Raw genomic sequence first — 12,022 nt, forward strand, 5'->3', positions numbered from 1 at the left:
AAAAAATTACGATGACTCCAAATCCTGTATATTTTTTCCGGTAGAAAAGTGAGCAATAAATTTTCAGCAACATCACGTTGTCTACCCTGTAGAGGGGTCGCTCTCGGCCTCACCCACCGGGATCGGTGTCGCCTACTAAGGCTTCGAGACTAAGATAGAGATACTTCTCTTTAAAGGAGCTCAGCCAATCACTTCCACGAGATCGTCAACGGTTGATCCGCTTCCGATCCGAACTCTTAGTGGGGGTTAGCTTTAGGTGTTAGCTTACGACTTTATTGTTATTGATCAAAAAGGTCTAAACAAAGAGTGGGTACTTTGAGACCAAATTTCAGGTTGGCATGATTTAGTGTTTTGCGTCCACCTCGTTACTCCAGCAAGGTGTAGCCCTAGCCCAAGTCGGATCAGGGTGAGTTTTTAGCGATGAACATATATAAGTTCTTGTTTCGTGATTTATTTATCTTTTTTATGGTTATTCCGTACAGCCCGTACGAAAAGAAAGTATAAGAAGAAAAGCGGTCAGAAGATAAAACTGCAGTCTGAATGTTTTAAATTTATTTTGGCATCCTTATTAGGGGGCCGCGACGGGGCTGGGTAGCTTCAGCTGTATGAGCACTACAAGGTACGTAGTGACGGCGCTCATCACCTGGAAGAGAGAGAGAGTCTATCAAATCCAGAGTAAACAATGTTGCACACATCTCCACTCTTGCTGTACTCACGGTGCACACCAACGGCAGGCTCAGGTCGAACACACCAAAAGCGCTTACGGTTATCTTGCGGTGCAGGAGGTGCATCGACAGAGACTTAAGCTGAACCGAGATCTGCCCGTCGAGCATCTCGTAGCTAACGGAGCGGCTGACTATCGACCCCGTGAGGAGTGCCTGTTAATACGTCAGGTAAAGATTTAGGGAATTGTTGTGGGAGGCTGATTCTTACAAACTCAGCTAGACTGTACCGCACGTACCCTGCGGCCATATTTAGTATGCAATCCCGCAACTGCTGCGTATTCACAGTTACATCCGGTAAGGGTGCGGGCGAGTGTGCCTCAGGGGTCATCCAGAAAGTCCGTCCGTCCTTCTCAGTTAACCTGCTAAGTTCCGCCTATGCAAGCTCTCATAGCGCCTGATAGGTAGGCAACGCCTCCCCTGCTGTGCATGCGTGTACTGCGGGCCGGCCTACCCCGAGTCTCGCAGGCGCCAAGCTCCCTGGAATTACCGAATTAATCTATGAGAAACTCCGACGTACTTTCGGAACGATCCCTTGTGGTCTTTGGACCGTGGCGCGGCCACTCAGTAGGCCTGGCCAACCGCCCGCCTCCGCGGAGAGCGGTGCAGTCGCACTACGAACTTGGACAAAAGGACTTGGACTTAGGGTGGTCCACGGACCCCTTCCTTTCTTTTTTACTTATACTGTGCCGCACGCAGGCGTGCGTGCGGGCTTGCCTACCGTCGCTTACCGCGGCGCCTTATGGCCGCGTGCGAGAACACTGTAAATCCGGGGCGTCCAGCAACTGTGCGACAAAAGGTGCCCGACTCTAAAACCTGTGCGACTTGCTGGACACCTCGTAGTTTGGCGCCCTTTCCCTGCAGAGGGGCCCAATCAGGGGGTGTCCAACAACAGGACACCCTACCTAGGCTTGGCCTGGACCCTTGTGCAGGGAAAAGGGTGCCAAACCAAATGGTGTCCAGCAGGTGTGCGACTTAAGTTGCAAGTTTTAGGGTCAGGCACATGTTGTCGCACAGTTGTTGGACACCCCCGATTTACAGTGTATGCAACCCGCCCGCACTCCTGCATCCGGTACAGTATAAGCAATTTAAAGGAAGGTGTCTGTGGACCACCCTGTGTGACTGTACCCCACACCGCAGCGTCTAAGGCAGGCCGGCGGGTGGAATTGGCGGGAGGAATCACCAAACAACTAGGGATTTTATATTCCAAATGCGTATTTTGGGGATTTTTTGTGTTTTTAAATCTTTTATTTTTAATGTGGTTTACTGAAAAGTTTGTCTTTTTCCTATTTCTCTGAGAGAGTTTCCCGTCTGGAAAAATTTTGGGCTATAAAATCCCTACCTGGAACTCGAGGTTTTTTCGACCAGCAACACCTACCTCCTCGATGGTGCTGGAGCACGGCTGGACGAGGGCGAGCATCCGCAGGAAGTGGCAGGCCAGCCACAGGACCTGGATCGTGACGAACATGGAGCGCAGCGACGGCGGCGGTTCCGGCCTCACCTCGGCGAAGGCGTCGGACTCGAGCACCAGGTCGACGATGAAGTAGGTGGTGACGACGAGGCGGACCACCAGCCCCAGCATGTTGCACAGCAGGAACAGGCTGTGCTGGCGCGCCACCGACTCGACGCACTGGCACAGCAGGTCGTAGGCGGTGGCCAGGCGGCCGATGGCGCGGCTCTTCCTGTCCGTGTTCACCACGGTCTCTGCGGCCGGCCGAAGGGTCAGGGACGCGGCTGCTGGACTACAAACGGGATGCCACGCACAAAGTCTTACCGTGGACCTCGGCGGCGGGGTAGTCGGAGAGGCAGTCCGTCAGCTCGGCGTTGATGGTGCGGAAGCGCGCGCGCACGCCGCTCACGTCGTCGACGAACATGGCCTCCCTCATGTAGGTGATGATGTACGCCAGGTACGACGGCATGGTGTGTATGGCGTACTGCTCGTCGTCGCACAGCTTGTAGAACAGGTCCAGCAGCGCGACGAACGAGAGGGTCATGAGGAACACGAGCAGCCAGCGGGGCACCGCGTAGGCCCTCGGCGCCAGCAGGCTGTCCACCTGCAACCATGCCGAGGACGTCATGGTGCGCCCTTTTGGCGCGATGTACCCCTGCTTGTCACAGTGAGGAACAGGTGTGTCGAGCCGAGGCGAGACGAGGTCGATTTATCTGTATTCGCCGCCCTTTTTTCAACATCGTTTTTGACATTGATGTGATGGTTGTGCTCACCCTCCTGAGCTGGGCATTGAGGCGCAGCACTAGGTGTTGGGTCGTGGCGGCCTGCAGCACGCACACGGCCGCGATCACGCTGATGGTCGTCATGTCGAACAACCCTACGAGGCGGGTGGTCTCCTGGCCGCTCGTGGACGTGACGTTGGCGGCCAGGGCCTCGTCGAGCAGCGACATGTCCGCGTACTTGTGCACGAGCTTGTAGGCGGTCCAGCCCACCACCAGGGTCATGAGCGACAGCGAGTAGAGCAGCCAGCCGAGGGAGGGCGCCAGCGGCGGGCACCAGCACCGCGCCCACCGCGGCCCGCCCGGCACGGAGAGCCGCTGGGAGAGACGAGACGATTGGGAGAGTCAGGACCAGCGTCCGGAGAGATGATGCAGGTGTGCGGAGTGGCCTACCTCGAGCGGGCGCAGGCGGCGGCGCTGCACCGCGCACTGGCACCTCTGCAGGGACATGGGCAGCAGTCCGAACAGCCTGCTTGTCGGCCAGAGCCTGTGCAAGGGTTGAGTTTCGGGTTTCGATTGCATTATGCAGTGAATTAAGACGGTAGATAGAGACGCCAAGGCAGTGAAAAGGGGGAATAACAACCTAGTACCCACCAGTCGTTCGTCCTCTCGAAACTCTCCATGTCGCCACTGCGTGCAGTCCAGCGGTCGTCGTGGCTGCGGCCCGTCTATTTGAGCTTAACGTCGGCGAACTGAAAGGGCCGCCCGTGTTGTGCAAAGACCACGCCGAGATCAATATCGGCGCCTACGGTTCCACAAACTTGGGACGAAATAGTAAGGAAGGGGCAGGAGGAGAGGGAGCGAAGGATTGACAGCTTGAAGTGCCGCACTGTTCACTCTTTTTTACTTTCCGGTCTCTCGTCCTCTAACTGCGTTTCCTAGTCACTCTTTTTCTAGTGCTATCATTTTATTACCACCTAACCTTTCAGTTTGAAGGGAACGGGGGGTGGGGGAGGGGGTGACAGTAAGAAATAAAAAACGATAAAACGACGTCGACGTAACGACAACGCTCGGCAACATTCAAACTGGGTGGTTCGCACTGGAGCCGTATCATGTTCCCATTCTTTCCCCAACTCCTTAACTTTTTCTCAACTTTTCCCTAACTACTACTCAACCTTTTCCCAGCTTATCCCCAACTTCTCATCAACCTAAATGGAACAAAATTATGTACCGGGTGTAACTGAGAATGCGCAACAGTGTTGCGGGTTTGCCTACCCAGTTAGCCCGTAAGGCGCCATGGCCCCTGCAGCCCTGGCGGGTATGCAATCCCGCAACACTGTTGCGCAATCTCAGTTACACCCGGTAGGTGTAGTAGTCTTAGTACCTCCCCACCTGAAATCTTAAACGAAACAATCTCTTTTATTTTGCACATAATGATGATCTGTGGAGATTCTGGTATTTTAAAGGGTGGCTTGACAGCGACAAAATTGAACACAATATTGATGGCTCAACATTTTTTATTTCAGAATTAATTGAGATCATGGTCCATACTTATTCACCAGGTAACAAATATTTGGTGTCAATGTCTTCAGTACATACAAGAATTTAAACAAGGTAATTTTAGGTAATTTTATTAGCCTGGGTAACATTTTGAAACTTGAGATAAGCACAGTTAGGCCCATTGAAAAAGGACTATTGAGTTGCTAGTCCCTAGGGGTTTCTAATTAGTGCTACTTCTTCAAGGTTATTGACCATCATTATTACACCTTACTTTCTTTAATTATGGATGAAGATGGAGGTGTTACACCATCAACCACTTTTTCATAATTTTTAACAACTTCTGTTCAGCAGGAACTCAGCCAATAAGTAAGGTAGTTTTCCAAACGCTTCTTTATGTAAAATAGTTTTGCTTTCTATCTAAACTCAAATTTGCTCAAAAGTGGTCTATTATGAAAACAACATTGATAGTAATAGGCCATTGTAGGGTTAAATCATAACATTTGCAAACAGGCGACTTAAAATGGCGCAATTTTGATGAAACCAGAGAAAAAAGGGTTCAAAGCTGGCAAGTGTCAATGAATTTCATAATGTAGTTCTATTATCTATATTACTATTTAAAACTTACAAAAGGCTACTGGTGGTGTTGCTAAATGCTATCTAAAAAAAATGGTCAGTGCTGGACGTTCTCCATTTCCAAGCTTATAAAATAACTGAGCAATGCAAAAAATTATGAAGGAAGAGCAGATCAATGCTATGGTCAGTGCCAGTGCCAGAGGACTATTATGAATAAGTTTAACCTACAAATTTGTAACATTTGATTTTTGATAACAAAATTTGCCTCTTTGGTGTTCAATTGACAATAAAATGTAATGGGAAAATTCAAAGGCAAGAATGAAGTTCCTCTTAAATGATTTTCATTTGCTTGTTAAGCAAATCACAATTTGTTTTCATGTAAAACTACTGTTATCTGCAGAATACCTGCATATTACCTGAGTTTACATTTTTCTCAAAGTTCTGAGACCTTTCTAAAAGGACTACAAATAACAGGCAAAATGATATTGGCTGGTGATAAGGATACGCAAGTGATCTTGCAACAAGGCTGACCCATACTGATGGGTACTTTGAGGTTCCAAGTCGTTTTAGAGACCTTGAATTGAAACTTGCCGTGGACATTGGACAGTTTCTGGAAAAACAAAGAAAGAAAATGCTGGGCTCTCCTTGATTTGGCAATCTAGAGTCGTTGAAGCTAGCGACCAGCGCGACCCCCGCATACGACCCCTTGAAGACGGGATGCAGATTCTACCCGTTTCCCGGTACTGAGAAATGAAGGGAAGCAGTCATCAGATATAAAAGAGGGCGCTCTAGGGCGACCGGCGCAAGCCTGGGTGCTGGAAGGTGGCGGCGAGGGCGGCGCCCACGGCCGCGTCGCCGCTCTGCGTGAAGTGGACGGGCATCTGGTACGCGGTCGACACCTCGGCCTGCAGCAGCTGGTTGCGCACCAGGGCCGAGCCGCCGCCCACGATGCGCTGCACGCCGTGCCGGACGAACACCTCGCGCGGCATCATGTGGTGCAGGTTGCTGACGACGCCCTTGCACAGCGCGCGGAACACTGCGCCCAGGCCCAGGTTGCCCGGGTCCAGGTTGCTGACGACGGCGCGCATGGACGGGTCGTGGCGCTCCCCGAGCAGCGTGGGGCTCACGGTGGCCAGCCCCGCCTGCGCGTCCTCGTTCACGGCGAGGCCCAGCGCCACCGCCTTCTCCCACAGCGCCGCTGCGGAAGAGAACCACGAGGGTAAGTGACAAGTGACTAGACACGAGGCCATCTTGAAGAGACCAACTACTTACACTGGGGGACGTGAAAGCCCAAGTCCAGCGTCCACTGCTGCAGCATCCGGATGAAGGTGGCGAGGGCGTTGCCGCCGTTGATGGAGGCGGCCACGGCGAGGTAGCGACCCTCAAAGTACGGGAAGTAAAGCACGGCGGGCGACAGGCCTAAGTGCGACAGAGAGGCAATCGCGTTTAGAGAGTGAGCTCGGAAGGAGAGCGATATGTCTCATCAGTTCAGCGCCATACCCGAGCTGGAGTCTAAGGTGTCGGGACGGAAGCCCTCCGGCAGGACGAAGGCGATCTGCGCCGAGGTGGAGATGTTGAGGACGGCGTCGCGCGCCTCGTGCAGGGTGCCCAGCACCGAGCACTGGAAGTCGCCCAGCGCGCTGCCGACGCTGGTGCCGGCGGGGATGCCCTCCCAGGGCTCGGTCAGGGTGCCGACGCTCTGCTCCGAGTGCACGATGGCGGGTAGCAGCCGCACGGGGAAGCCGGCCTCGGTGAGCTTTTCCACCTCCCAGGTGGCGGCGGCCGCGTCGCAGTAGCCCCAGCTCGCCGCCGTCTGCACCGACATGGCGGGCCGGTCCAGGCCGCACAGCATGGCCGTCACCAGGTCCTGCACCGTGGCGGCGTGCGTGAACCTCTCCAGCTCGTCCGGACGGTGCTTGGCGAGCCAGAAGAGCGTGGCGCAGCCGTAGCCCGAGTGCACCACGGAGCCGGCGATGGGCTGTGGCAGGTCCTGCAGGAAGGTCGGCGAGCAGCGGGAGTCCTGCCAGGTGTAGAGCGGCGACATGGGCACCGGGCAGTCGGGCTGCATCAGCTCCTCCAGGACGAGCCGCTGGCCGGCGGCCTGCTGCCACAGCACCACGCCGTGCATCTGACCGGACAGCCCGATGTGGCGCACCTGCGAGGGACAGGGAGAACGCGGCATTAGCAGTAAGAGAGAGAGAGGAGCACACACAACAGGACCTCACCCGGGCACTCACCTGCCGGAGAAGGTCACGCGGCAGCCTGGATATGCAGTTGTGCAGGGTTGACAGGATCTTGGGTACGTTCTGCTCGTGGCCGTTGGGGGTGCTGGTCCGGATGTCGGCGGCCGTGTCCTTGGCCTGGCGGGCCAGCACCGCACCGCAGTCGCTGGCGCCCTCCCCCTCCACGGTGCCGCCCGCCGCCGACACCGTCTTGCCCGCCACCACCAGGCATACCTGCAAGGGGAGAGCGGACCTTGTGTGAGAGCCGAGGAAGGATCCGGGCAGTCGCCGGCGGTCTCGACCCGCCACGAAAAACCCGCCTCACCTTGACGGAGGTGGTGCCGATGTCGATCCCCAGGACGAGATGCTGGTCTCCCGGCATGACGCCGGGGGGCAACCGTCAGGAGGTGGTGGTCGCCACGCTGTGGACAGAGAGGAGGGCGCGTTAGTCGAGGCGCTCGCAGAGCCGTGGGTTTGGACTGCTACGCTAAACTACTGCAAAAGCCCAAGCAGGAAGGCCAGGCGCCCGCGAAGGCCGAGGTAGGCAGCCCACCACGCGCGCGCGGTGCGGCCTACATGCGGGCGTCAGCGCGGAGGTAAGGTGGTGGGATGAGCCGAGCCGCAGCCGGCACGGCCGGGCGCAGCCGCGGGGAGCGCGAAGTTTATTCCTCCAAGGCCCTCTGCTCTCGAACTCCTCACCCCCCAAAATCCACCCTCCCCCCACTCCCGCTCTCGCATCCCACCACCGCCTTACTCCCGGCGGGCGCACGCCGCCGTACTCGGCATACCGCATCCGAACCAACTTGGGCCGCTCGCCCCGCCCCGCCCCGCCTCGGCAGACCCAACCCGCCTCCCCGCACGCCACGCACATCAAATACACCTACGTCGTCTCGAAACTCATAGCATGTTGGCAAAGGCGGCAAGGTGAAGCGGGCGCGCGGGATGCGGCGGGGCGCTACGGCTCCACCCGGCGCGCAGTATGTCTAATGGAATAGCGTCCCTAGCGTCCCCGCTCCGGGGCTGCGGTGGCCGCGGGCGGGGTGGGGTAGGGCAGGGTGGTGGGGTGTGATGGTGCCGACCCATCCAACGAAGTATAGTGCCGCCAAGCGCAGGACCGCGCGATGTCGCAACATTCGCGCAACTTTCTTTCTGCGGATCTGACGTGGATGGGTCTATGCGTCAGTATCGTTCGGGACCGAGTAGTGGTGGGCAGTGCGACAGCCGGCAGCCGGCCCAGCAATATCGTCATTTTCAGGTACTGGGGGTCGGCTTCAAAGCGCAGGCAAACCACCAGGCCTGCGGACACTGATAGGGTAAACTGTCCGGCCCAACAGCCGCCCGTCCTCTGAGCCTTTGTTCCGGCGATGGGTATAACTCGTGTACTTGAGTCAAGCTAGGGCACGACCTTCCGGACCTGGACCGCAGCGGGGGCCCGGTGGGGCCCGGCTGGCCGGCACCACAGTCCCTATGGTTTGAATGGAGGCTGATTGCGTCGAGGTGGGTACAGCAGCGCGGGATTGGGGAGGGGGAGGGTGGTCCCCCGACAACAGCAGCGCAGGGCGCTCCGACATTCGCCGACAACGGCTTTAGACCACACGAGTGGAAACAGATAGCGCCACGCGGCGTCGCCCCGCCACGTCGGCCGGAGACGCAGCAAAAAGAACACGCGGGGGAGGGGAAATTATTCCTCTTTATCTTCAGTTCGTTTCGTTTGCGTTGTGATAAAATGACAAAAGTAGGCAGAACGAGCGACGCGGTGTCAGGTGTCAGGCGCTTCACGGCCCTTTGTCCTCCCTCCACCCTCCTGCTCCTCCTCCCCTGCCCGAGGCCCCGAGGCCCTGCTGCTCGATAGCCCCGCGCCCGCCCCGCGCGAAGGGCGTGTCGCAGAGGCGATTTATGTATTCCCACGTCGAGCGCGAGCGAAGTCGTTCGCGGAGCAAGTGAAGTACGGCGTAACGCTGATGGATGGGGGACCAACAGATTGCCCCCGTCCGTCCGCCCGTCCCGCCGCGAGTCCAGCAGCCGGGTGGACGGAGGATGAAGCCGGCGACCGAAGTGTAAATCACGGACGGACTCGCAGCCCCTCCTCTCTCCCCGCCGAAGGACCCGGTAACTTGACAAAAATGTCGTTACATTTCTTACGTTTCACCTTACGTTACGTAACTGTTTGTAACTTACAGTTCGGTCGGCATGTTACGTTAATTCGTAACGGATGATATGGAGCCCGCAATGTTACGTCAAGGTAACTTTCGCGTTATCTCAATAAATATTCGCGGTTTCTTTAAGCTGTTTTCGGCATTTATTTTGAAAGATGGATACCAATCCCCTGTACTAAAACTTAGTTACTCCACAAAATTACATGTAACTTAATATTACCGTTACGTTACAAATATCGTAACTTTAAGCCATAAGAGGATACGTTAGGCATTGAAACTGTAACTGTAACACACAAGCCGTAAGTTACCGGTCCAGGCTCCTCGCCATCCTCCGACCTTTTCCTCCGCCACTCTTCTCTCCTCCATCTCGCGAACAGAATCTAAAACTACACGAAGTAGCCGGGGGGCATCGCGACGATTCGTGACAAAATGAGAAAGTTCCTTGAGATAGAGAAGGGAGGCTTGAGCTCGTCGCGTCCCGTCCCAGTCTCCCCTGTCAGTCCGGTATGGCGACCCGGGAAAGGCGGTGTGATGGGGGGAGGGGGCGCGGTCGGCCTTGCAGACCTCGGGGGGTGGAGGGAGGACGAGTTGAGTGAGTGAAGTGCGGGATGTGAGAAATGGCTGAATTTTCCATGAGTAATTTGTGCGCGTCAGACCGGGGTTAGCGAAGGGAGAAAAAAAGAGAAAATGTCTGACTGCTACTAATTTGACTACGCTCGTGTGAAGGCCGACGCAGGGACGGCCGGTTAGCCACCTAATTGGATGGGGGGTGGGGGTTGCGTCCGCGGGCTCGCCCGTATGTGTGTTCATTGGGAGAGAGTGGTAGAAGTAGAAAGTGGAGATTGGTGGAGCTGAGGGCGCGGCCGGCAAAGGAAAAGGGGGGGGGGAGGGGGATGAAAGAACTCGAGTTTGTAAAAGGCGCGCGCGCCCCCGACCGGGGTAATCGAAGATAATTGGTTGTCGATTGCTGCCATTTTATCTGGATCAGCGCAGAGCAGACCGCGCAGACGGAGGGAAAGGGATCACGATCACATCGTTGAAAGTTGGGTTCTCCCCCTTTTCACAGGTCCGCGCGGAAGGGGAGAGAGGGTGGCAAGACAAGAGGAGAAAGGAAAAGGAAAGGGAGTCGGGAGAAAGGAGGGGGCTGCTGCTACTGCCGGCTACTACCCTCCTACCCCTGCCACCGCGCGGTGTTACTCTTTGTACCGCGCTCTAGCCCTAAGCCGTGGAGCGGACTCATTCGGGCCGCGAATAAGTCCAAGAGGACGAAGCAGCGGCGCGGCGGCGGCGGCGGCGGCCGAGGAAGTGCGGTGGAAAGAGGCCAATTGAGTCGTCTTGGTCGTCTCTATCTCCGCTGCTGCGGCCCCACACCGAGACGCACGGCTCACCGCTCTCGGCACCGAGCCTACCGCCGCGACGCTCATCAGGCTCACCGCTCGCACCGCCCGTACGCTCCGTCGCTCTGCGTCTTTGATGCGCCGCGTGTAGCACTGTGGGGGCCCCCCTCCCCCTCCCTCTGGACTGATGGGCAGCCTACAGGGTATCCGCATTACATTTGCGGGGGGCGAGGGCGGCGTCACGCTGTCACGCCACTGCTCGGACGTCGCACGCCACTCACTCACGCTGCTTCTGCTGCTGCTGCCCTGCCGTTACTCGCGGACAGTGTTTTAATAATAAGTGGTATGGGCTGCTGGGGGAAACAGTTGAAGGGACGGGACGAAGACGCCGGCGCTAGCCGCTTGCCCTGCCACTGCCACTCTGGTATTCTCCGAGCTTATTGAAATGGAACGGGAGACGTCTGCGGGGGGCGGGGGCGTCAGCAGTCGGGTCTCAGCTGGCTGGCCCCCCTCTCTCCCAGGGAGGGAGGGCAGCGGCGAGTGGGATATGAGACGACCCTTACGTATATTTCAGATGGCCATTTATCTGATTGGCTCGTCGCCGCCGGGTGGGGTGGGGGGAGGGTCACGGGAACACGTACACTACCACCATCCCCGCCTCGCCAGAGACGCCGGCGCAATATTCGACAGCCAGTGACGATCACGTTATAAACGTCGGCGGGGCTTTTTGTTTCCGAGCAGTTATTTTGGCACTGGCCTTTGCCCCATGACGACGTAGAGAGAGAGAGGAGGGTAATGGTGGTGGTGATACGACGATGATTGCCAGCACTGTCCGTCCGATCTGCTGGCAGCGACGAGGAAATATGGGCGTGAGCGAAACAGGCGGATGGGAGGCGAGGCGCGTGGCGTCAAACTAGCGGGCGGCAACAAAAGCGACATACGGGACGGGCGCGGGGCACGGAGGTATTTTTAGGAGGGGGGGGGGGCGGTTGTGTCGTTTGTCGGTCCAGAACGGCTGGCCGCGCGCGGGTCTGGCCGGGGCCGCGTTGAGAGAGTGGGGTGATTAGTTGGCATTAGTGCAGCGAGTGGGGAAAGGGGTGGGCGGAGGGATTTAAGTGAAAAGCCCTGCAACCGCCGCCGCCGCTGCTGCGCCGCAGGCCAGAGGGACAGGGGGCGCTCAGGCAGCGGCAGCGCGAGAGGCGGGCCGGGGGTAGGAGGAGGGCGACCCCCCCGTCGGCAGACTATTATCACGATTACACCCGTGTGCTCGTGTCGTGTGGCGGCCCGCCAGGCCACCGGCCGGTCGCTACTTAGGAGTAGAGTTCGCCAAGCTCCCCTGCCCC

The 12,022-nt window shown here is 57.1% G+C and overlaps 2 protein-coding genes across 6 annotated transcripts in view; both read right to left on the bottom strand.

The window, feature by feature from the left end:
* Positions 1 to 448: 448 nt before the first annotated feature.
* On the bottom strand, positions 449 to 4,284 carry LOC113203092 (gustatory receptor for sugar taste 43a-like). 3 transcript variants are annotated; one of them, XM_052268427.1, is made up of 6 exons: positions 3,546 to 4,284; positions 3,345 to 3,438; positions 2,946 to 3,269; positions 2,497 to 2,776; positions 2,101 to 2,426; positions 449 to 878 (listed from the first exon to the last, which is right to left on the bottom strand). In XM_052268427.1, the coding sequence occupies exons 1-6, from the start codon at positions 3,572 to 3,574 to the stop codon at positions 552 to 554; spliced, it is 1,380 nt and encodes a 459-aa protein (XP_052124387.1). In that variant the 5' UTR covers positions 3,575 to 4,284; the 3' UTR covers positions 449 to 551. The 3 variants fall into 3 exon arrangements, with proteins under 3 accessions (XP_052124387.1, XP_026273372.2, XP_052124386.1); XM_026417587.2 differs by having other exon boundaries at positions 449 to 643; positions 717 to 878; positions 3,345 to 4,279; XM_052268426.1 differs by having other exon boundaries at positions 3,345 to 4,283.
* Positions 4,285 to 4,390: 106 nt separating this feature from the next.
* Positions 4,391 to 12,022, bottom strand: part of LOC113204083 (sedoheptulokinase) — a 24,860-nt gene continuing 17,228 nt past the window's right edge. For all 3 annotated transcript variants that reach the window (XM_026419087.2, XM_052268424.1, XM_052268425.1), the window contains exons 2-6: positions 7,512 to 7,608; positions 7,202 to 7,420; positions 6,465 to 7,119; positions 6,237 to 6,383; positions 4,391 to 6,162 (exon numbers count right to left, since the gene is read on the bottom strand). In XM_026419087.2, coding sequence (XP_026274872.1) covers positions 5,753 to 6,162; positions 6,237 to 6,383; positions 6,465 to 7,119; positions 7,202 to 7,420; positions 7,512 to 7,568 — 1,488 coding nt within the window. In that variant the 5' untranslated portion in view covers positions 7,569 to 7,608 and the 3' untranslated portion in view covers positions 4,391 to 5,752. The remainder of the gene's footprint in view (positions 6,163 to 6,236; positions 6,384 to 6,464; positions 7,120 to 7,201; positions 7,421 to 7,511; positions 7,609 to 12,022) is intronic.

This window comes from Frankliniella occidentalis, unplaced genomic scaffold (assembly GCF_000697945.3).
Source record: "Frankliniella occidentalis isolate FOCC.00 unplaced genomic scaffold, Focc_3.1 Scaffold69, whole genome shotgun sequence".
NCBI classification, from domain to species: Eukaryota; Metazoa; Arthropoda; class Insecta; order Thysanoptera; family Thripidae; genus Frankliniella; species Frankliniella occidentalis.

Coding starts and splice junctions, on each gene's coding strand:
- LOC113203092 (XM_052268426.1), bottom strand. CDS start 3,473: ATGCAATCGAAACCCGAAACTCAACCCTTGCACAGGCTCTGGCCGACA. Junction 2,427..2,496: donor CCCCGCCGCCGAGGTCCACG/GTAAGACTTTGT, acceptor GGCCGGCCGCAG/AGACCGTGGTGAACACGGAC. Junction 879..2,100: donor GCTCCAGCACCATCGAGGAG/GTAGGTGTTGCT, acceptor ACGTATTAACAG/GCACTCCTCACGGGGTCGAT.